Source organism: Cuculus canorus, chromosome 1 (genome assembly GCF_017976375.1).
Source record: "Cuculus canorus isolate bCucCan1 chromosome 1, bCucCan1.pri, whole genome shotgun sequence".
In the NCBI taxonomy this organism is placed as follows: domain Eukaryota; kingdom Metazoa; phylum Chordata; class Aves; order Cuculiformes; family Cuculidae; genus Cuculus; species Cuculus canorus.
Window position 1 is genome coordinate 74,208,436 of NC_071401.1, and position 23,625 is coordinate 74,232,060.

Here is a 23,625-nt window from a genome sequence, read left to right on the forward strand (position 1 = left end):
TTTCAGCTCCCAAAAGCTCATCTGAAGTTCTGTGATTCAGTATAATACTCCAAAGCTGTCTTAGGGAGATACTACCTACCTTTGCCCATAGTAAGGGTATAGGCTCAGCTCTTCTCAAGGTTTGACACTAACTTTCTCATTTAAAGTACCACTACTTCCACTGCTGTAAGTAGTAAATATGGGTATCTAGTCCCTATGGGAATGTTCAAAGTCCATGTGACCATAAGAATTTATACTAGCAGTGTATATTGCATAAAAAAATTTAAGCATGAAGTAACAGGGCTAATACATGTAACTGGGAACAATTTATCTTTGTATTATTTTACTAAGCTATTAGTTCCCCCTCAATTAAATATCTCTTTTAGGGAAAAGCCTTTAAAGTATTAGTAGGTCACAAATCTTTCCACCATTTGCATTAGGGGGCTACTATTCGAAAATTCAATGTGCTCATTGCTGCTAAATAACCACATTTAATGTCTGTAGAACAGTGAGCCTTCATTCTGTCCCAGTTTGCAGGGATGAGAAATATACTAGCCGAGATCAAGTTTTTCAGTATTTATAGAGTAGTAGAGATAAGAGTAGTATACTACTCAGAGACGATTTCAAAACTGGTAATCCAAATGTTTGATTGAAATAGGACTTTTCTTTTCTTTTCTTTCTTTTTTCTTTTCTTTCTTTTCAAAGTTTCAGAATAAAGATAAACTAATGGCACAGAAACCATTTAAATAGCATTAATGTCTATGTTTCCTCATAAATTTGGTAAATCTTAAATAAATATGAATTTGTCTCGGCATCAAAAAAATAGAGAAATTTAAAATTACTAATACCAAGTTTAATCTGTTGTGCATGAGTTTGAATCTTCTTTTGCAGCAAAGTATATTTTCTGGGTCTTTGTGATATATTATACTGATGATATATGATTCATTTTCTGTGCATTACTCCGAGAATTTTCCATTCTCCTTTCCATTCCCATGCGTATTAGTTTATTTCCTGGGAAAGTTATTCTAATATTTTCCTTTTCTTCCAAGAGACCATTATGTATGTTATGGGAATAACAAGACCCACTGCAATAGATTTTAAAACATCTTAGTATTTTTTCTTTTTCCATTTTCAAAATCCCTTGAATATGATTGCCTGCATTAGCATTTCTTTGCTGTTCATAAAGAGCTACTCCTTAGTACTTAAACCAGACTGTTAAGTTGACTTTAATAACCTCATAATTTCTGTATCCTGCTATTAACCTGGAAGAATGTATCTTACCCTTTTTGAGTGAAAGGAAGAATTCTTTATGCATATAATTTTGATACTTTGGTTTACTTATGCTTGTGGTTTTAGGTGTTTGGCTGGTTGGTTTTTTTGAGTGGTTTTGTTGTTTTGTGTTTTTTTTTCCTTTTGATCTGTTATTTAACTTCAAATTTCCTGTTGCTTTTTTTTAGCTTCTCACATCACCTTTGCATCTCTGGACATTCCTGAGATTCAAGTGTGTAATTTGAGAACAAAAAGCTGATAGGAAACCTTCCTTTGAAAACCCACTACAATCACAGTGGTAAAAATATAATCTGGATTATATTTATCACCATGATCTGCAGTCATGGTTATAGAAGTATAATCTGCAGTGGACCCACAGCCCACAGCCAAAATCTCCCCCACAGGCACACACAGAAAGGAGTGGTGACAATAATGAAAAAGAATGGAAGTTCGCAAGGGCGAGGACCAACAGGAGGAAGAGGCTTCCTCTGAAGCTTAAGGTCCCCTTGCAGAACCACTTCACCGCTCTGCAGACTGAAGAGGAGGCACTCATCACATCCAACTTAGATATAAAAAAGGAAGCCTAGAGATGGTGGAAGCAATGGCAGATAGCCTGGGAGGAATACAGAGAAATCTTCCAAGCAGCCAGGCATCAGATTAGGAAAGCTAAATCCCTGATAGAATTAAATCTACCCAAGGATATCAAGAACAAGAAGAAAAGCTTCTATAGGTACATCAGTGATAAAAGGAAGACTAGGAAGAATGTAGATCCTTTCTAGAAAAAAATGGGACACCTGCTTGCCCAGGAAATATAGAAGGCTGAAGCGTTCAATGAGTTTTTTAACTTGGTCTTCACCAGCAAGTGCTGAAGCCACACTGCCCAAGGTACACAAGGCAAAGGCAAGGACCGGGAGATTGAAGAACCACCTGCTGTAAGAGAGGATCAGGTTCAAGACCATCTAAGGAACCTGAAGGTGCACAGGTCCTTGGGACCTGATGAGGTGCATACGTGGGTCCTGAGGGAACTGGCAGATAAAGTTGCTACGCCATTGTCCATCATTTCTTAGAAGTCATGGCAGTATAGTCAAGTTCCCCCTGACTGGAAAACAGGAAACAGAACTCCCAGTATTAAAAAAAGGAAAAAGGAAGACCTAGGGAACTACAGGCCAACCAGTCTCACCTCTGTGCCTGGCAAGATCCTCCGTGGAGCAGATCCTGCTGGAAGTTCTGATGAGGCACATGGAAAATAAAGAGATGATTGGTGACAGTCAATATGGCCTCACTAAGGGCCAATCATGCCTGATGAATTTCATGGCCTTCTAGAGTTGGGGTTACAGTGTTGGTGGGTAAGGGAAAAGTAACTGGCATTATCTACCTGGATTTGTACAAAGCATTTGACACTGTCCCACATGACATTGGAGAGACATGGATTTGATGGATGAACCACTCATGCATAAAGAACTGGATAGATGCTTGCGCTTAAAGACTTGTGGTCAATGGTTCAATGTCCAAGTGGAGACTGGTAATAAATGGCATTCTGCAGGGGTCGGTATTGGGACAAGGGTTGTTTAACATCTTTGTTGCAGGCATGGACAGTGGGATTGATGGCACCCTCAGCAAGTGTGCAGATGACACCAAGCTGTGTGGTGCAGTTGACACACTGGAGAGAAGGGATGCCATTGAGAAGGACCTAGACGGTGCTTGAGAGGCAGGCCCATGAGAATCTCATAAAGTTCAACAAGGTCAAGTACAAGGTCTGGCACCTGGGCTGGGGCAATCCCAAGCACAAACACAGGCTTGGCAGAGAATGGATTGAGAATACCTCAGCAGAGAAGGACTTAGGAGTGCTAGTGGATGAGGAACTCAACATGAGCTAGCAATGTGCACTTGCAGCCCGGAAAGCCAACCATATCCTGGGCTGCATCAAAAGAAGTGTGACAAACAGGTCAAGGGATGTGATTATGCCCCTCTACTCTGCTCTTGTGAGACCTCACTTGGAGAACTGCATTCAGTTCTGGAGTTTTCAGCTCAGGAAGGACATGGATCAATTAAACTGAATCCAGAGGAGGGCCACGAAGATCATCAGAGGACTGTTTAGCCTAGAGAAGAGAAGGCTCCAGGGATACCTCAGAGCAGCCTTCCAGTACTTAAGGGGGACTAGAGGAAAGATGGGGAGGGGCTCTTCATCAGGGATGCAGTGATAGGATGAGGGTTTTAAGCTGAAAGAGCGTTGATTTAGAGTAGATATTTGGAAGAATTTTTCTTCCTGTGAGGGTGGTACGGCACTGAACAGGGTGCCAGAGAAGTTGTGGATGTCCTGTCCCTGGAGGTGTTCTAGGCCGGGTTGAATGAGGCTTTGAGCAGCCTCACCTAGTGGAAGGCATCTTTGACCAAGCCAAGGGCATTGGAACAAAATGATCTTTAAGGTCCCTTCCGACATAAATAATCTATGATTCTATGGATAACATATTTTCAGCTCTGTAGTTCTTCCAGTAATGGCTTTCATAAGGACTAGATAACTTGTTTTCAATTCTTAAGAGATTCAGGGAGGCTATTTTTTTTCTCTTTATCTCATTGCTAGAACAAAATTGATGACTGTTGTTGTTCATTTTACTCTTTGATCATTTATTTTCACCACCTTTAGAATCCAATTTAAACAGCTTCTTCATAGAAAAAATTTCCCCATCATGAAATGCCTAAACTTGTCTTCCATATGATAGAAGACCGTATGATGGGCTTTCTTGTCTCATCTAAGGCATTTTTTTATTAATGTGCAGAATCATCTGATTTCACCTATAACTTTTTACCCTCACTTTTAGTCTCCACTGATTTTGCACAATTTAACATGCTGCTCTTTATTATTTTTTTTTCCAGTTTATATGAAGTAAATGAGTCTGCAATGGATGCTGACTGAAGAGCAACAGGCAGTCCTGTTCACAAGGTAAATTAATAGCTGACAAAGGAGAGCAAAGGAGGGAACGGAGTGTTTCAGATCTAGCAATACTGGCACAGGAAGAATGATGGGGAAACTTAAGTTTTTTCTTATCCTGAAATCTATACAATGTTGAAATACATTGATTTTTTTAATTACTTCTGCAACAGCAGTAACTATCACTCTGACAATGATACTGTTATGTTAATGCACTTAAAAGTGTTGGATTCTTTTACATTGTTCTCTAACTTCATTGCAGAGTAAACTCTCTTAGCAGTTACATACGAATATATGGAGTCTGTCCCCAAGTCACCGAAAGGCCTCTTGATCATTTATTTTCTTCTAACAGTCCTCTTTTTTGGGGAAGGAGGGACAGAAAAACTCTGTGGCATTTCTTCATGCTTCCATTATTTTTCATGTTGTCACAATATTAATAATGACACAGCCATTCATGCCTGAAGAACTGATACACAAGCGTATTTTCCCTTACCTCCTTTCCTCACTTATCACCAGGTCCTGCTGTTGCCACGCACTCAGTCAGCTATTATAACTACTTAGGAAAGCAAATTGTAAATACACTGTTTTGTTTGACTACCACAGATTGCCCATTGCAGACATTTATTTCTTCAGACAAAAATATCAAAAAGAAATTTAACAGCCTCATAAAGGAGTTTGCAGAGAACTGATTTGAAAATACGCTTTAGTAATTTTAAATTTAATCGTGTCTCCCACTAGAAAGCCAAACTGAATATAAAACATAGGCATCCTTAATAAATCAGTTAGAATCAATACTAGTAAAATAACTCAGGAGCATTCATCTGAATTACAAAGACAAAAAGGACACATCCTTTAAGCCTTTATCTTTCCCATCATCAAACTAGGTAGAACTCAATGTGGGAACAATAATAAAGTACTGTAATTCCTCAAATAAGGGTAACGTTTAGGAACTCAATAGATGCCTCTAATGAGAGCATGGATTCGTATCTACTCTACAAAACTTCAAAACATTTTTCACAAGACTGTAACTGACAGCGTATCTGTGAAGGACTGGCACACACCTCCTTATATCGTTCACACATCCTCTGCTTATATATCTGCGAAGGATGCAACACTCGAGCATATCAAGTTACCATTACAGTTAGGATAGTACTGCTAGCTGCATACTGAAGCTTTAAGTGTACCTCTCAATGAAGCTCTCACATATAATTTTGCATTAGTAGAAGCAAAAGCTGTATTTTCACACCATTTTTGTATCTCAAATGTAGTTTCTCACGCCCACTCTGTAATAAATCGCTTTCTTATTTCTCAAGCATGTTAGAAACATAGTTTTGAAAAGGCCAAAATGACTGCTAATAATAAAAAGAAAAAAAAAGGTCATAGAAATGTAGTAAACAGAGGATGTATCTTCCAGGTATTTATTTGAAGCACGATCCATTTGCCATTAAACAATCACTGTAATTGTCATCTCCTATTTGCTAGCTTCGGTAACTGACTTGAAAGTAAAACACAATAAAAGCAGTGTCTTGGCCTGTGTCTTTGACACCTAGTGATTTTACAGGATTGACCTGCCCTTCAAACCCAGCCTTGGCAGAAGGCCCATTAAACATGTGTGGCTTTTAGCAGCGGGTGGCATGTCAGTTAAAAGCCCAGCACAGTCCATCAGAAGGATGCACCACCTGAGTCATAATTATATGTAATTATTGTACCTGGATGCAGCCTCTGTGGGAGAGTCATCAAGACTGGAAAAGTCTCAGAGACATTAAAATCAAATAAATAAATCTACAGTTTTAATGTTCAAGGCTCACATACAGGGAATTGTGAAATAATGCAATCTCGCAGTTAACAGATTTTTCGTATCTGTTGCTATGGGTACAAACACAAAGAAAACCAGGTTCTATCAGAAAAAGCACGGGAAACAATCGATTATAAAGAAAGATGTGGAAAGAAACCCAAAGCAATGCCTCCAACCACACAGTCTTGAACAGTATCAATATTTTTTTAGAGCTGGAGGACCTAAGTAGGCACTGGATTCCAGGTTGCATGTGAGAGGATGGAGAGGAAAATGGTTACCCCAGATATGTTCCCTGTTTCTCTAGGCTTGGGACACTACAAGTCTCCTTTTTCTATTGGAGGAGCCAGAAGTGCAAAGCAAATGTAATGTCTGAATATTATTTTCTGCCAAGTATTCTCTTATACTATCCAGAACAATCAATTATTATTCATATAAACAAACTAAAAACCAGCAAGATAACATGTCTTAGATTGCTCTTTTCTTGTCCTCGTGAAAACTGAATTTTACAGCTAGAAGTAGTTTTTAATGATGCATCTTCCAGCCTGTCTATAAAGGGGCAAGTTTGTAACAGAAGATATACCTCATTTCTGTCTCATCAGCAATGGCAATTTCAGAAATGACTGATGCCTCTCCCAGAGCACCTGTGGTGCCTTCATGTGTAGTATGACAGTGAGTTCATAACCAGAGAACTAGTTGATGGCATGTATAGCCTGCTGAAACTAGCTTTAAAGTAGCAGCAGATGGAAAGTACTTGCAATTACGAGTGATGGTGGCAGCTGGGGCTGTGAGAAGCTCCTGTCAGCCTCAAAAAATTGCTTAAATATGACTACAAGGAATAATCATAAAGTAATTGTAAATAACAGTGAGACTTCAGAGATCTTACATCTCCATAATTCCAATGATGTATATTCATGAGGATTTGATGTCCTCTATGTATATGTGGCACTTCATCTATAAAAATAAAGACAGACTGATGGTATATTCATCTTTCGAGTTTGCGGCACAGACAGCATGCAGCATTCTCTTTCCATAAACCAAGATTTCATCTCAAAGTTTGTCCATGAGAGTACGGAGGACTTATTGTTGTCAAATACATCTAAATATTCCACAGTTCATTTGCTATTGTTGCAGTATGGTGGGATTTCTGCATGCAAAAGTACCTGTTTGTCTAAAGTGAAGTTCAACAAAGGCTTCCTTTTTGCCTTGTAAATTGACCTGAAGCATTGTTTTTTACTCAATTCATGCTTGAGGTTTTTGTTAAGACTGCAAAATCTCTCTCCCTTGAACATCATTTGGATTCATTAAAGGCTGCAAGAGCTGCTGAAGCCTGTGAATGTTTCACACTAGGCATCTATGAATTTTTCTTGTATAGCTGCATACCATTCACTGCAGTGCAGTAAAGCAGCAGTTTCCAGAGCCCAGTCCTGCCGTTAAACATTCATTGGAAAGATTTACAGCCCCTTTGTGCCACAAGTATCTTTGTTTTAATTCAGTACCAAAGACTCAAGGTTAACAAAAAAGCCCTTGCTATTCAAGTAAAACACTCTGATACTCTTTAAAGGAAGAGGACAGAAATTATTAGTAGCACTTGCAGATTAACCTGCTTTGAGAGTTCTTTCCTTGATGTTTACAACTCTATTTCAGGAAAACATTGATGTCTTTATTTTGTTTTGTAAGCAGAATTAATTTAAATTTTTAACCTTCTCAAAGTAAAATTCGTATCTGAGTCTCTTCTTCATTCCAGTCAAGTACTTATTATTGCCATTATAGCCCTCAGAGGGAAAAATCTTTCCAGTGCCTGCATGTCTGTTCCAATTCCTCCTGAGTTTCCCATTCCTGTGAAGGTCGCTAAAAACAAGAACTTCCTTTCTTTTGTAGCAGATGAATTCTATCTGCCTGACGGTATCTACTTCAAGTAGCAGACATGTTGCCTCTGATTTTTCAGTATCTTTGTGAACCGCCTTTTCTCTGAGACACATTTTGTTTTAATAATTGCCCTATTTTTTGAATTAAAATTACAGCGCATTATTATTCTCACTGAGCCTCTGAAAGAAAACAGTTTGAGGGAAGACACTAATTAAAAATCTATTAAATATGAATAAGCCCCAATTACCTTCTCTCTTACGCAAATAGTGCCATCATACTGCTGCAAGTTTAGAATTTGAAGCCACTGCTATGGGATACTATTTTGGAAGCATGTTATGAACAAAAAGAAATGCTGGAGGTCAAACTTACCCAGTTTTGGCAAAATTAGTCCAGTACGTCATAACTACTGCACTGAGCATGACATCATTCTTGGAAAAATTGCAGTTGAACAGTTCTGTGGGGCCAATCATGGGAATCCCAAACACATAAGGGACTTCATCACCGTGAGCTGAGTCGGCCCAGCTGGGTTTCATTTCACTTTGACAATGGTGATAAAATGCATAGAAATATGTTGGAGATCCATACTGAGCATGCAGGTCAGCGGTAGCAACAGCTGGAGCAACCCACTGGTGGTCTGTAAAAAGAGCGACCAGGGTCTTCCGTCTGGTTTCAGGGTTTTCTTTGTCTGCCCAGTCAGTGTACATGAATTTAATGGTCTCTCTCAGTGTATCTTTCCCTTCTGGATAACCATATAGATTGTCCACAAAATTGGAGACAGAAAAGTCAAAATCATTGGGGGAAACACCATCTTCATTATCTACAATGCCATCCACAAATTTCAAACCTTCCCCTTGATTCACGCCCAGCATTATATCATAGTTAAGGAATTCCCCTTGCTCCATGAGAATCTGAGGGTCATCTGGAATCACATCCCCATCAATCACAGGCCCAAAGGCAATGTGATACGTAGCTGGAGTGATGGTTTGTTGAATGAGTTCTTTGTAATTCTTATTCCGAAGACATTCAACCAAATCAGTGGTATCCAGCATGTCGCAGCCCACTTTATCTGCCAATATCCGAGTGTACTTGGCAGGCTGGTAGTTCACTGCCCAGCTGGACAGGGCTGTTCCACTTTGTATGATTGCCTTTTGGAACAAACCTGCAGGTGCAAATAGTTTAAATGCAAAATCAATTATATTATATATATATATTTATATATATATATAAAATTAAAAGCAGCTTTTCCCAAAGCAAAGAAAATTTTGATTATAAAATAACTAAAGGATGCATATACCTAAATTTCAACTCAGTTTCCATATATTATATGCACTGTTCCCCTATTATAGCATCTCTAATATGCTACTAATTAAAATCTCTTGTTCTTGATGCTCACACACATAAAGCATAAAGATTTCAGGTTATTGTTTCAAGAATGAAACTCATACTTGTACTGCAGTTTTTTGTGTCTTTAATGGAAATCTCCTGGCTTTAGCACAGTGGTAGTCTTATACAAATTTCTTTAAAGGAGTAGCAGCTACAAGCAATCATATCCTCTTTGCCATGTAAATGAGTCTCATAAATGCGCTCTTCAGTAGTTTAAAGGTCAAATGAAAATTACACTTCTCAATCCCTTCACAGAAGCCATGGATCTCATAATTTGAAAAATATCTGCTCTGCTAAAATCAATTTAACAGGCTTGAGTGTTTGACATAATTTTTTCTTTTTCCATCTTAGTTTTTTGTTTGTGTGAATGTTATCACTGCCTATATGTTGAATTAGATATACATTTACATTTTTGAGAAGGGAGGAAAATGAGATTCAGTAGTGTTTCTGGTTGTTTCATATGTGCTAATACAAAGAGAGATGAAAGACCCAGCCTGAAGAGATTCATTGTGTCACCAGAGCACTGAAAAGCAAATGGAGCTTACTGGTGAATCTGCCCTATCCGTTTTTTCCTGGTAAGATCACTAAAATGGCCTATTTTATACTTAAGCTAAAATGTCTGCACATGGTTTCTCCTGTCAAGCTCTTGAAATGTCAAAGACAGCAACAGCTACAAAAACATTAAAAGACCTTCAAGCATTTACACGAAAAACTCTGTGGTCAACATACTTTTGTGATGATTACTTACTGCACACAGTAGACAATTTCAGTGATGTGATTAATTAAGTTTTTCATGGTTCCATCTGCTTGATTTTGACATGTCTTACTCAACAGCTATTCACTGCACCCTATTTGTATTAATAGACTCAATTGTTAGGCATAATTGTATGCATTTACAAATAGGTGTGTTTTACTAGCAGCCCTGCTACAATTCCTCACTAGGGCTTAGCCTTCTGCCACAGATTTCTATCTGTTTTACAGTGATAGAGGTAGCATTTATAAATACAATAGATATCTTGGTCTTGTCTTCTTTTATAAATTCTTTGTAGATTTAGAATGTTTACGGTTCAGTACTGCTGCAGTACAATCTTGGTTTTGGTTGTGGGTTTGGTTTTTTTTGCGTAGGAAGGAGGTGGGGGAGATTTGATGGGGCTCAAACACTCAAACACTCACACAGCTCAAACACTTACCAAAATCTACAGAACTGTGTGTGGGATCATAGGGTACTTGTGGAGAGGTAAATACATATTTTAATAAGTTTGTGTTAATTAAGTAAGAAAAACATCTAAATACACATTAGAAGGGCAGACAAGAGCGTGTAAAAATGAAAAAGGTCACTGCCGTTTTCCATGTTAATTAGGGCAAATACTTTGATAGAAGAGCCAGTGGAGACTGGTAAGAAAAAATATATTGCCTATGGCATTTGTTGCATGAAATTTCCGCTACAATAGCATTTAATTTTTCATGAAAAAATGTTTATGTTGACAAACACAAATACAGAATACTAGCTAGTAGGTATTTTACAAAAGTTACAGACCTCATGTAATTCTAATTCAGCCTGCATGATATGGTCATTTTTGTTACACTATAATGTTGTTTTTTTAAAATGTGCTTTCCTCAGAAGATTGTTACCTTCTGAATAGTGAGAGAGTGTCAGAAGACTGACACAGGAAGCTCCTGCCCCAGATCCAAATATAGTAACTCTTTTTGGGTCTCCTCCAAAAGATCCAATATTTTCTTCAATCCAACGTAAAGCCTGGATTTGGTCAAGCAATCCATAATTGCCTTTTGCAGCTTGGTCCCCAGTACTTAAAAAACCTATAAGGCAAAAAAAGATAATTTTAGTTCACCAGATACAGAGTTAGCTACAGGGTATCCACATATTCACAGCACATCTTCCCATCTTGTCATCTTCTGGGCTTTTTCTTTCTTCTTTTTTTTTTAAAGGTCACAGTCCTAGTTAAATGTCTCCAGTGCAGGCAATGGAACTCATTTGGTATGCTGTTTGGTTTTGCTTTGTTTTTCCCTACTGCCGAGGTCACTTTTGTGAAATATAATTATTTCCTTTCTGAAATAATTCTATATCAATGCAGCAGTACAGACTGAAGATTTTAAAATTTCATAACTGTATGTAAGCAAGACACAAAAATTTAGAATATCACTTTTCTGCAAAGAAGAATTGAGATACCCTGTCTTCCACTGAGAACAAGACTCTCTCACATCAATTTAAATCTCCTTGCCATGGAACAAAATTGCCCTCAGCAACATAGCTCTATAAGTTATTGTACCTGTTACATGGCAAGACACACTCAGAAACAGAAGCACCATGAAGAAAATAGCAAAAGGAACAGGAAAAAGGTCTAGGAAAAAACACATTCATATTTCACAAAGGATATTTATTACGAAGACAGCAGGTAAATCCTTGGCAATTCAGCCTTTCATTGGGAGATTTTATCTGAACAAATCAGGTTTTGTCTCTTTCCTTGGAAATTGCAGGGAAAGCTGCACTGCTATTTTTTGTTCCTGTTCCGTGGTTATCAGATTTTAGAAACAAAGCATGACATGTTTGCTGCTTGTCTTGCAACTGAGAACAAAATGACCAAAAGACTAGGACTGAGGTAAATTTTGTTTTTTTCTGAAACCAGCTAAGGTGAAATATTGCAGTTATCTGCTCTACCTATCATTCACAGATAAGACCTTGTGCTATGTCCAAATTACCACAATGAACCATGTAGTCACACTCCTCTTTTTAACTCCCACAGACCTTTTCCTGTCAGACAACTGGAAGTCAGAAATCTATTAGAAATACCTTACAGCATATGGAAGTTTTCAGATGGACAGTACTGATTTAAACACTACTGACAGCTGCTTATCAAGACAAAACACTTAGCCAGTGTTTCCAAGCTAATTATCAGTTCAGACAAATTTGCCAGAAGAGGGCCCCAGGACTCAGGAAATCTGTGACCGCAGGGCAGTTTGAGATAAGAGTCTTTAATCCTGAGCCACTTTAGTCTACTGGAACAAGACATTCATGCTCCTGCTTGTAAGGGAAGCCTGAGGTCCTAGGTAAAAAAGGCCTTGCAGTACATTTCACCTGCTTGGGCGAAGAGGAATAGATCTCTTTGCACTGGCTGTAGTTATTAATATTTTTTCAGTGATAGGTAGAATGAAAATTCCCAGGGTAGAAGGGAAAAAACAGAAAAGAAGGAAAGGCAAGAGAAAAGAAAAAGAAATTGTTGGACATTTACACCTGTATTTCTGTAATGTTTTCCATGGTAAAATTCCTACAACAAGATGCAAAATCCAGCCTCAAGGTTTAAAAGCAAGATTGCATAAGGACTAAATTCTAAATACGGAATGCTATATGATGACATAAATTTCTACAGGCAAGATTAGACATCATTGAATGCAGTGCATTACCTTGCATCCAAAAGAATCCTTTTCAGATTTAATTAGGAATTATTAATAGATATTTAATGTCAGCAAGTGCCTGATCAGTCCCTGTATTTTTCATAAAAGTCACTTCAATTGCAGCAATATAAATCATATCCTTATTGCTAAATAGCATTTGATACAGCTTTCTCTTAAAAAGTCCCTAATAACGGCAAGCACAGTAGTTAGAACAGCAGTAACATCTTCTCTTTTCTTTTCTATACCAATAGAAAAAAACAAACAAATTATTAATCCATAATTGCTTCAATTTTTTTAACAGATCTGTTTTTCTCTTTTTCACATGCCTTTATTATCTTTTTAGGACTGTCAAAGAAAGAATAACCCACTTGCTGGCTTTGTTGCTACAGCTCACTGCAATGTTCTATAATATTCTATAATTAAGCTTTTATTCAATCAGAACTATGACCTCCCTGGGAGAAATTGACTGTTGTAACCTTTAAAACAGCATGGTAATTAATATTCAGAGCCTAAACACATTTTAGCTCTTCCAGCAACATCAAGCTAAAGCTGGTTGATCTTTGTGATTTTGAATTCTTTCCAAATGTACTAAGAGGTGACTGCGTAAAACTGCAGTCAATGAATACCTGATGCTAGACAAACGAAGATTCTTTTGTTTCTACAGTTCTCTTTTGATTCTCTTTAATTGCAGGAACAAATTTTCTTAATTTAAAAACAAAACATCATGGCAAAGTGTCACCTCCACGTGACAAAACCCGAATTCATTAATTTGTCTTCTTGGTGAGGATGTATTTTCTTTCATGTTCTGAATACTAGATAAAATTATATTTTCAAATCCATGTCAAGAAATTCAGACAAGGAATAACTATTTGTCCAGAAATACACATCACTAAGAGATTTGATTTTTTTTAATGTGACCACAGTGAAGACCTTTGAAGAGCGTCAGCACGTGTCACTCTAAAATCCTGAACAAACAGGAACATAGCACTTTTCCAGATATGTGGATTTATACACTGCCTTTTATGTACATGGCTTTAAGTGCAGCTAAGAATATCTCCCATTTTATAGATTGGCATGATTTGAAGGGCATTCTGTGATCTGAAATGATTTAGATATAACCTGGAAGTTCAGTTCTCTCTAGCCTAATGCAACAGAAGAAGGAATGGCAAGAGCTGAATGCAGAAAATAAAGAGAGTTCCTTCCCCGCTAATGACACAGAAAAGTATTAAGAGTAATATTCAGTTCCTGATTCCACAAACCCCTCTTCTCTTAAATATTGTTACGGAAGGACAATCACATGATTCTCCCACTGCAAAATGTCATGGACATCAACAACTGAAAAAGGAAGAATGTGAGTGCATCCCGTCTGTGTTGAGTGAAATACCCCAAATTGTTTTAGGGGATATTTCCTCCAAACTTATTGTGCCAGAGGTAAAGAAGACCACCAGCTGGACTGATTTGTAACCAGGGAATTAAGAGTCTTATGAAGTAAAGGTCATCTTGAAAAGAAGGGCAAAAGAAGCGTGACAATTTGTAAAATTAGAGAGAGAGAAGTGGGAAGAGAGCAGCAGTTGCACACAGATTGACATTGTAAGAAGTGGCCACTGACATTGCAAACTCCTCTCAGATCAAACACAGCACACTACTGTGGGGTGTCTGCACCCAGCCGAGAGCTCTCCATGTGGCTGGCATGCAGGATAGTGTGTGTGGCCTCATAGGGTGTTTTTTTTTTCATGTGTGGGTTGGTGGGTGGTCAGGAGTAGCAGGAGCTCACCTGATGCTGGAGCAGCTGCATGGCCCACAGAACAGAGGACTTCGCTTCCCTCTTGATGGGCTGCTAGTGACTCACGCAGCTTGTAAGTGGCTCATTGTACAACTAGTTCTGTGTGTTTGTGCATGTAATTAGAACTTTTCTGGATTAGTTATAGAAGGGTGTTTAGAAATTGTCAGCTGTTTACTAATCTTTCTGAAGTGTCTATAAGTACTGCAGTTTATCTTTTGTATTACTGATATTGGTCCTGAAAGTATAGCTCACTGACTGCTGGTTAGTTATCTATCATTAATAAATTAATAAACTGGTTTGATATTGATTTGATTTAAAACACATAAATTGAGCAGCTTTTCCCTACGACATTTTATTCTTCAAAGATAAATAAAAATGCATAATTTTACAACAGGAAACATGAAGTATTCTTGATTTGTTTTGCTCTAAAACCTGTAATTAGACTTATAACTCATTTTTTCTACATTCTTTCATGCAGAGAAAAGTAATACTTCTTTAAATTGAGGTTTCTGAAGTAACAGTTTTATTTCTGTTTCTCTGATTCTTTCAAGGGAAGCATTCAGGATGAACGCTTTACATTTAACCTACTAGATTAACTTCAGTCAAGGAGGAGGAAAACTACAAATGGAAATTACTGGGAATTCTCCTTTTCCACAGCCTTTAAAAATGAATAAACTCATAAGCTACATGCTATCACTTGCACTGTTTCGATAACGCAGTGAAGACAAAGGCTACACGGAGAGCTCCTTTAAATCTCACTTGCACAAGAGGAAATCCCTAGGTCTATCTTTATAGTTGGTTTTCCCACTATGCCACAGAAATCTTACTGAGAGACTAAACAATCTCTAACAACCCCTTTAGTACTGAAACGTTATTTGACAACCCACAGCGACAAACAAAAGGGGCCAATATCTGTAAAATCCATGCAGACAGTTTACTTCTGTCCAGCTCCAGCCTTGTCTTGTGGCTGGAGGCCATCCCTATGTTAGCATGCCATGCAGACCTGCGAGAGAGATTCTAAAACAGAATAGTTGAACCTCACATCCACACTGTACATATGTCACATATTTGTTTTTACTGCAGGCTGACCCTTGTACGATCCCATGGGTTGAATGAAAGACTGCTGATAGACATTGTGCCTAAGGAGGCTGAAGTTCACCTGGAAGGGTCCAGGCTGTGCTTTACAGAACCTCTCTGCATCCTGAAAAAATGTGCAAGAAGGTGTCAACGACGCTGAGGTTTTCTGTGAAAATGCACTCTTGATCTGAATTAAAATGATAGGTTGTACATGCTCAGGATCAAAATCATATTGTGCCAACCACAGATTTTCAATGAGCAAAGAGAAGCACATTTCAGCTGTGGACCTTATCCAGATACAGATAACTAAGTAGGCTACTTAACAACTATAAAACATTTCACTCATAGTAAATATGATGTTGGAATATAAACTATCCTAATTTTTAGACAAAAGTATTTTCAACTGGAAGTTTTCTTTCTACTGAAAGTTCACTGAAGAGATGAGGAGAATAGCACGAATACGTCAAGAAGCAACATCAATCATAACTGGTATAGCTGTGTCATGTTGAGATTCAGATCAGAGGAAATACAGAAGGATGTATGGAACACTGTTAACTTTAGCTACCTAAAAGCTCTGTGTCCAAACTAATTTTCTTAGTACTTACCTGACAACTACTGTGGAGAGATAGAAAAACCCTGCAAAAGTAGCTTCAGCTTTTTAGACATCTAGTTGTGGTTGGTTGAATTCCCATCAAAGTAATTCTCTGTCTCTGAAGAAAACAGGCAAATGTAGACGACAAGCTTAGAGCTGAAACCTACTTTTTAGGCAGGTTTAGGTGAGATCAGTCCCTATCTAGAGAATAAAGTCATCTTTAGTACTCGCGGATGCTGTTGTTCAGGAGAGATAGATTGGCAAAAGGGTAGACTCCCCTCTGTTTGCTATTAAGATGAAAATACTGAATGACTCCTCTAACTTTGCTCCAGTTTTCCTGCATATAACCAGTGAAAAATGGAGAGGAATTTGTTTCCAGTCAGGACACGTTTCACTGTTTTTTTGTTACTCTGAAGTAGCTGTGTAGAAAAAGGGAGGTTTTATATTTTGGATATTTCTAATCTAGCCATTGTTATGATTACTAAACTCCTTGTAAAAAGGAACAAAAAATATAATTAAAATACATACACTAGGAAAAAGAAAGACAAAGAAAAAAAAAAAAAAAACAAACTACCATTAAGTTAAATAAAGTAAATTATGACCTGACTATGGTTTCAAGCTTAGAGATAAATACAGTCACCAATATAACTGTAACCTTTTAGCAATCTGCATTTATTTTATTCCTATGTACTGTTTTCGTATTCTTTTTGAATTATTCAAAACCTAATCTGTTGTGACACCTTTCCTTTGCTACTTCCTGCATAATAATAGCCAGTATTACATCATTGCAAGAAAAGCCCACTCTTTATCTTCACATTTTGGCCCCTGGCCTAATCCATATCAAATCAATTTGAGGGTGGGCTGAAGCCTGAATTTCAACTATGAGTGTTTCTCCACTGCTTTGTGACTCTTCTTTACTCCCTCCCTCCCTCCCTCCTTCCTTCTCTTCCTTCCTTCCTTCCTTCCTTGCTTTCTCATTTTTTGCTTTCTTTTCTGTTCATTTGCTCTCAAAACATTGGAAGCAGGAAACTAGATACAGAGCTACACTTCTGCCTTCAGATTTTTTTTTTTTTCACTGTTTACTTACCTTATGGATTGGTTAGAAATTACATGTGAATTCCTGCATCAACACCATATGCAAAAGAAAGATTGTGTGATAAAGTCATGTGTGATGGAAGCTGCCTGCTCTATGCAAAGAGTGGAACAGTGGTAACAAGGATCAAAACCACCTGTACTACTGTAATAGATTTTAAATTGTTAGAAACTAAAGGGCAAGCCAGGAAAACTACAAAGGCATTTTCTTCCCAGTTGAAGCACTTCAGTAGCTTTTTCCCAACAGCAACAACAAAGAAATAAATATTTCCTTTTCTCAAGAAAAAATATTTCACACTACTCTAGTAACTCTTATGACAGGGTTTTAAATCTGCAGCAGATAGCATAAAAAATCTTATTTATGAAATCTAATCTATATATCCAATAATCTATCTATAAAATCCAATACTGAAGTAGATAGCATAAAGTCTTCCAAGCTGAAACAGACAAGTTTGGTGTATGAAAGCCAGTATTTTCTTAAGTGTTCAAAATAGTATCTAAATTTACCAATGCAATTAGGTACTGGTAAATCACACTGACTTTAAGATTTACATAAAACCACAAACCAGAAAGGTAACCATTCCTTTTTTTTTTTTTTTTAACATTTAAGGGGGGAAAATACAAATAATGAAAGATTAAACTTTACTCTAGCATATATTTTAGTAGCTACTACTATCAACCTAGAAAGTGCCTCTTGAAATGAGGTACATCCTTCACTGCAAATTAAGTACTCTTCTTTCTCTCCTGCCCTTTACAGGTTTTTCTCAAAAAAAGAGTTTAATTTCTGAGGCTTAGCTTTTACATAAAAACTAATGAGACACACTGAAAACCCCAGATATCACAATGGGAGATTAATAAACAGGAAATATAGCTAATATATTTTGATCTGTTAGCCTGCTTTTTTTAAAAAAAAAGCTGCATTGCCTGAATTCACATTTCTTTTGTCTTTATGCCTCTTCATGATTGTTTCCCAGACCTATATAGTCTGCTTTAATTTGTCTGTCAAGCAAAATTCTCACAAATAAGATTGATTTATACAGCATGTGATCAGAAATATGACACAAGCAATATCAATAAGATACAAGAGACTGCTTTGAAGTATAACAATGTCTTTTTTTGTTTTTTGTGAAATGCAAGAGTAGGGCCTTTTCAGAGGAAAAAGCAAATGACAAGTATATAGCAGAGTCTTCATATTTTCTAATATCTTTTGCCTGTACACATCACATTTAATACTGTAGAAGTGTGCCTGCTGAGCTCAAATGTTGAAGTGTTCAAAGGTGAAGTGAAATCCATCAGGGATTACCAAGTACACAGAGCCCGCTATTGTTTTAAGAAGTCCCTGAGATATAAACAGTTGGAGGACAGAGGAGTATTAGAGGAAATTATCATATACGTTTGTCCTCTACTTACCCTTCCTTAACGGTCTCCAAACAGCCCCAGTAGTATTTAGAGACAGGATGCTTTTGTCTAGATGATATTTCACTTGGAATTGATATAACTGTATATTCCTTTTTGTTTTGACTCTATGCATAACTTTAACAATACCATCTAAACTTTACTGCAAAGATGATGGGATGCAAGATGGAGTGATGGTGTACTTGGCACACATCTACCAGGAAGGATAACATTGCTGATTTTTTCCTGCAGCATGAATGGCCCACATAAAGCTGAGCAAGCACCAGTGATGCACAGACTTGCTCTGTGTAGAGAGTTTGAGACAGTTATCTAGTGATTAAACAAACGGGAGGACTGTGGAGTGGCCATGTATGGGTCTGCACAGAAATAATGTTACAGAGATACTTCTTCATTCTGAAAACAAAGCATTGATGCTCTTCCTTCAGCTTCAAAATAGTTTGAAATTTGCAGGTGTTACTGTCAAAGCACTTTTTTAATATTCAGCAACTGAGGCAGAATGAAGTCTGCTATTCTAAAGTAGGGGTCACAGAAAAAAAAATTCTGCATGCTATGGGTACTGATCCTATCAAGCTCCAGATAACACAAATTTAAATTTTAACCCAAGATATTATAAGTGAAGAGAAAAATGTAGTGACACTTTCATAGAAGCATAGAATCATAGAATGGTTTGGCTTGAAAGAGACCTTAAAGATGATTTAGTTTGAACGCCTCTGCTGTAGGCTGGAGCACCTTCCACTAGATCAGGTTGCTCAAAGCCTCATCCAACCTGTCCTTGAACACCTTCAAGGGTGAGGCATCCATGACTTCTCTGGAAAACCTGTTCCAGTACCTCACCACTCGCACAGGAAAAAAATTCTTCCTAATACATAATCTAATTCTCCACTCTTTCAGCTTTAAACCACTACCCCTCATCCTATTGTCTTATCACTACGCTCCCTGAAAAAGAGTCCCTCCCCATCTTTCCTGTAGGTCCCTTTTAATTACTGAAAGGCTGCTTAGGTCTCCCTGGAGCCTTTTCTTCTCTAAGCTAAACAAGTGCTACTGTCTCAGTCTGTCAAATGAGTTAATATATGTGAAAATATAAAGGATAGTGCTGTCTTTAATCCATTTTTCTGTCTCAGATTTAAGATAGAAAGCAGTCTCATGATTCTATCTTGATGGATTCTTTCAAATTACTTCTTTTGTGAAGACAAAACCTAAATCTGCTTGTCTAGAAAGAACATCTCATTACCATGTGCAGCACAAAAGAACAGGTCAGAGAGGGTGAAGTGAGAATACTATTATTTGTTTGTATATTGCTTCAGTACTGAAATTGTGCTCTTTACAGTTCAGGAGAATATCTAGTCCTAAAAACATAAAAGACTTTTCAAAATGCCCCACATGGCCTATGTTTATAAGGACACTTAGGGGAAAAAGAATGAGAAAAGACAATAAGATGTATTTGAACATGATTTTAAATCTAATTTTATACATACTTCTAAACACTGAAAAGCTTCTTAGGGAGCATAAATTTATCAGAGCACCAGGGCGGTCAACAAGTTTCCTTCAGTCAAGCAATAATGATATTTGTACAATGAAATAGTTTTAATGAATCCAGTTGAAATTTGTATGTGACCTTAACTGCCTTTAAATTTCCCTTATTCATTGTAAAACGCTCTGAGACTATTGTGCAATGAGGTCAGGCCAGTGAATGTCATCTAAAGCATTAGAGATCAAAGACATTCTCAGCATTCAATTCTATCATCATTATTCATGATAAGTAGCACATAACACTATATCACTGAAGAAGCTTTTGCCAAATGTTATGAATGCTGATTTAAAAAAAAAATAATAGAGATGACAGTAACAAACATTGTAGAATGCATCCATTGATCTATTGTCTTCTTACTTACTATTTATCCAAATATTCACAAGTTAAACCTGCCATTACACAAAATACAATCAATAAAACAGCATGTCCAATAAAAAGATTGTTGTTGAACGCATTATAAACAGCCTGATTAATCTCAAAAGAAAACAAGCTCAAATCAATCAATTGCTCTAAAAAAGTCATTGCCAGGAAAAAAAAAAAAAAGTGAACCTCCCCCCCCGCCCCGTATATACTGAGAAGAGACTGATGTACTTAGCCTGTGGTTTGAAAATATTCTTTAATTTCTGATCTAGATCATAGAATCACAGAATCATAGAATCACTAGGCTGGAAAAGATCTCTGGGATCATCGAGTCCAACCACTCCTATCAACCATTAAACCATGCCCCTGAGCACCTCATCTACCTGTCTTTTAAATATCTCCAGGGATGGTGACTAAACTACATCCTTGGGCAGCCTCTGCCAGTGCCTGGTGACCTTTTCTGTGAAATTTTTTTTCCTAATGTCCAGTCTGAACCTCCCCTGGTGGAGCTTGAGGCCATTCCCCCTTGTCCTGTCCCCTGTCACTTGGGAGAAGAGGCCAGCTCCCTCCTCTCCACAACCTCCTTTCAGATAGTTGTAGAGAGCAATAAAGTCTCCCCTCAGCCTCCTCTTCTCAAGGCTAAACAACCCCTGTTCCCTCAGCTGTTCCACATAAGACTTGTTCTCCAGCCCCTTCACCAGCTTTGTGGCTCTTCTCTGGACACGCTCCAGAGCCTCAACATCCTTCTTGTAGTGAGGGGCCCAGAAATGAGCACGATATTCGAGGTGCAACACAGTATTCAAGGTGGTTAAATCCAAAGGCATTAGAGAAGAAAAATGCACTATGAGTACAGAAAAACAATTGAATGAGCCACTACTTTTTTGTGTTGTGTTGACCGTGTCCAGCAGACAAGCACCCACAAAGTTGGTCATGCAAGTCTTCTTACTCACATCCACCCCGAAATACACAAGGAGAAAATTCAAAGAATAAACACAAGAAAACTTCTAGATTGAAACAAAGAAAACTTCTAGATTGAAACAAAGACAGTGTAATAGTTGAAAGAAAGAGATAAAAAACCCAAACAACTGAAGTAGAGAGCATCACTCTCAAACTCCCTCAGGTAGACTGATGCCTAACCAGTCTCTGAACAACAGCTACTTGGAAACCAAATCCATCCCACTTCTTCCTTTGACATTATGTCCTCTGAGCATGATGTTATATAGCATGGGATATCTTAGTCAACTGTCCCAACTCTTCTTCAACCTCCCACTCTCTTGCCCTCCTCCAGACTACTGGCTCTAAGATACAATGGGACAAATAAAAGGCCTTGTCCATGTGCAAGCACTGTTTAGCAACAGTCAAAACATTGGTGTATTATCAACACTCTTTTAGCCATAAAACAAACCACAGCACCATGTGGGCTACCTCTGAAGAAATTTAACTCCATCCCAGACAGATCCAGTACATTATTCCACTGTTGTGCCATAAACCTGCAATTCTAAGTGTCTGTTCACTTGTTAGGAATGCCTGCTCCACTAAAAAGAGGTGTGCTGTAGGTCTATGAAAGCTGGGAAGTATTTTTTTATTATTATCATAAAATATAGATGAAACCTACATGAAACTTAATCTGAACTAATACACTTCTGATTTTTTTCAACTAAATTATCAATATTTTGATGAAAAGAACACCTTTAGCTGGTCATCCATAATAAACAAAACCTAATAGGGCACAGAAAAAAAGTGACATATTGTAAAAGCAAGCAAAGACATTAGATTTACCCCTACCAATGATAGGGAAGTTAACCTTCATGACATAAATGCAAGTCAGCTGTAAAAAAAAGAAAAAGAATATTTATCTATAATTATAAGCTTAAAAAGATTGGAATCTTTCGAAGAAAAAGGATATAGGAGATTAGGCATAACTTTTTCCTGATAGGAAAATTATCAGGTGACCAATCAGACACTACTATGGCATTAATACACTGGTCTCAAAAACAAATGCTTGCAAGTCACTGTGGAAATGAGAAATAAGAGCTCATGTCAAGAACTTCATTAAGTTATTTTTTGTTTAGTAGTTAAAATTAAGTTACTTAACATTTTTTGTTGTTTTTATATGCCACTTCTAAGAGAAATAAAATTGCACTGTAAGCCTGTAAATTTCTAAGCTATCCTTAAACCAAACATTTGGTTTAGTATTCAAACAAATTAAAGAAGTGGTCCTCCAGTGAACCCTATTGGCAGTTTAGGAAGTAGTCACCAGCACTGACAGGTATCTTCTCACTTCCAGGTTTATTTTCTTATGCCATAGCTACCTCTTCTCCAGTAAGAATACTGCTTTTTACTGTATTATTTAAGAACTGAATGGCAAATAGCAAGAAAACTAATCACTTTCTCTTGAGTGAAAGAAATTCTTAGAAAATGAGGTTTTACACAGATTTAGCAATTTGTACATATTAGTTAAGGGCTAGTAGCAGGCCAATCTGAGCGTATTATTCCGATTCCTTTTCACTCAACTTGTTTGACCCGAAACATGAATCGGATATCTGCCCACTACGTCCAATGAAAATACACTTGGAATTGTATGTTTCTGCAAATAAACTAAAATAACTCTCTTATGTTATCTAATAAGCACAGCAGATGACTTTGATTATCTGAATTCAGTGCAGTCGAGGCATATTGATGCAACAAATGTCCTACAGGTAACATCTAGCTCATAGAACTTCTTGCAGCAACATGAACTGAGTGTAAGGATTCAAATGGCAAAGAAATGCAAGCAGGATTATGCTCATTCTCTTCATTGGTCCTGTAGTGGGAAAGAGACATGCAGAACAAAAACAAATTACAAAGGTCACACCAGTCTGGGATTAATTATGGTCTCTTGCAAGAGACTCTTGTATCTGTAATACCCCTGACACTGTTGTAAGCATTTACATATCAACACCATTCATTCTCTTCGAAATGTGCAGAACAGATGCTCTGGGAAAATCCTTCAGTGATCAAAAAAGCCTCAAAAATTTCTCAGTGACATGCAGGTAGTTGGCACAAATTGTGACTTTGTGAGATGATCTGATGTGACAGTGGCCCCACTATAAACAGGAAAACAAAGGTCAGTCAGTTATGATCTTCTCCCCAAACCATAATG

General features: G+C 37.5%; 1 protein-coding gene across 2 annotated transcripts in view; it reads right to left on the bottom strand.

Moving 5' to 3' along the window:
• Positions 1–23,625, bottom strand: part of NLGN4X (neuroligin 4 X-linked) — a 119,268-nt gene that overhangs the window by 5,464 nt on the left and 90,179 nt on the right. For both annotated transcript variants that reach the window (XM_009565983.2, XM_009565985.2), the window contains 2 exons: positions 10,854–11,039; positions 8,208–8,997 (listed from right to left, as the gene is read on the bottom strand). In XM_009565983.2, the coding sequence (XP_009564278.1) occupies positions 8,208–8,997; positions 10,854–11,039 (976 nt within the window). The remainder of the gene's footprint in view (positions 1–8,207; positions 8,998–10,853; positions 11,040–23,625) is intronic.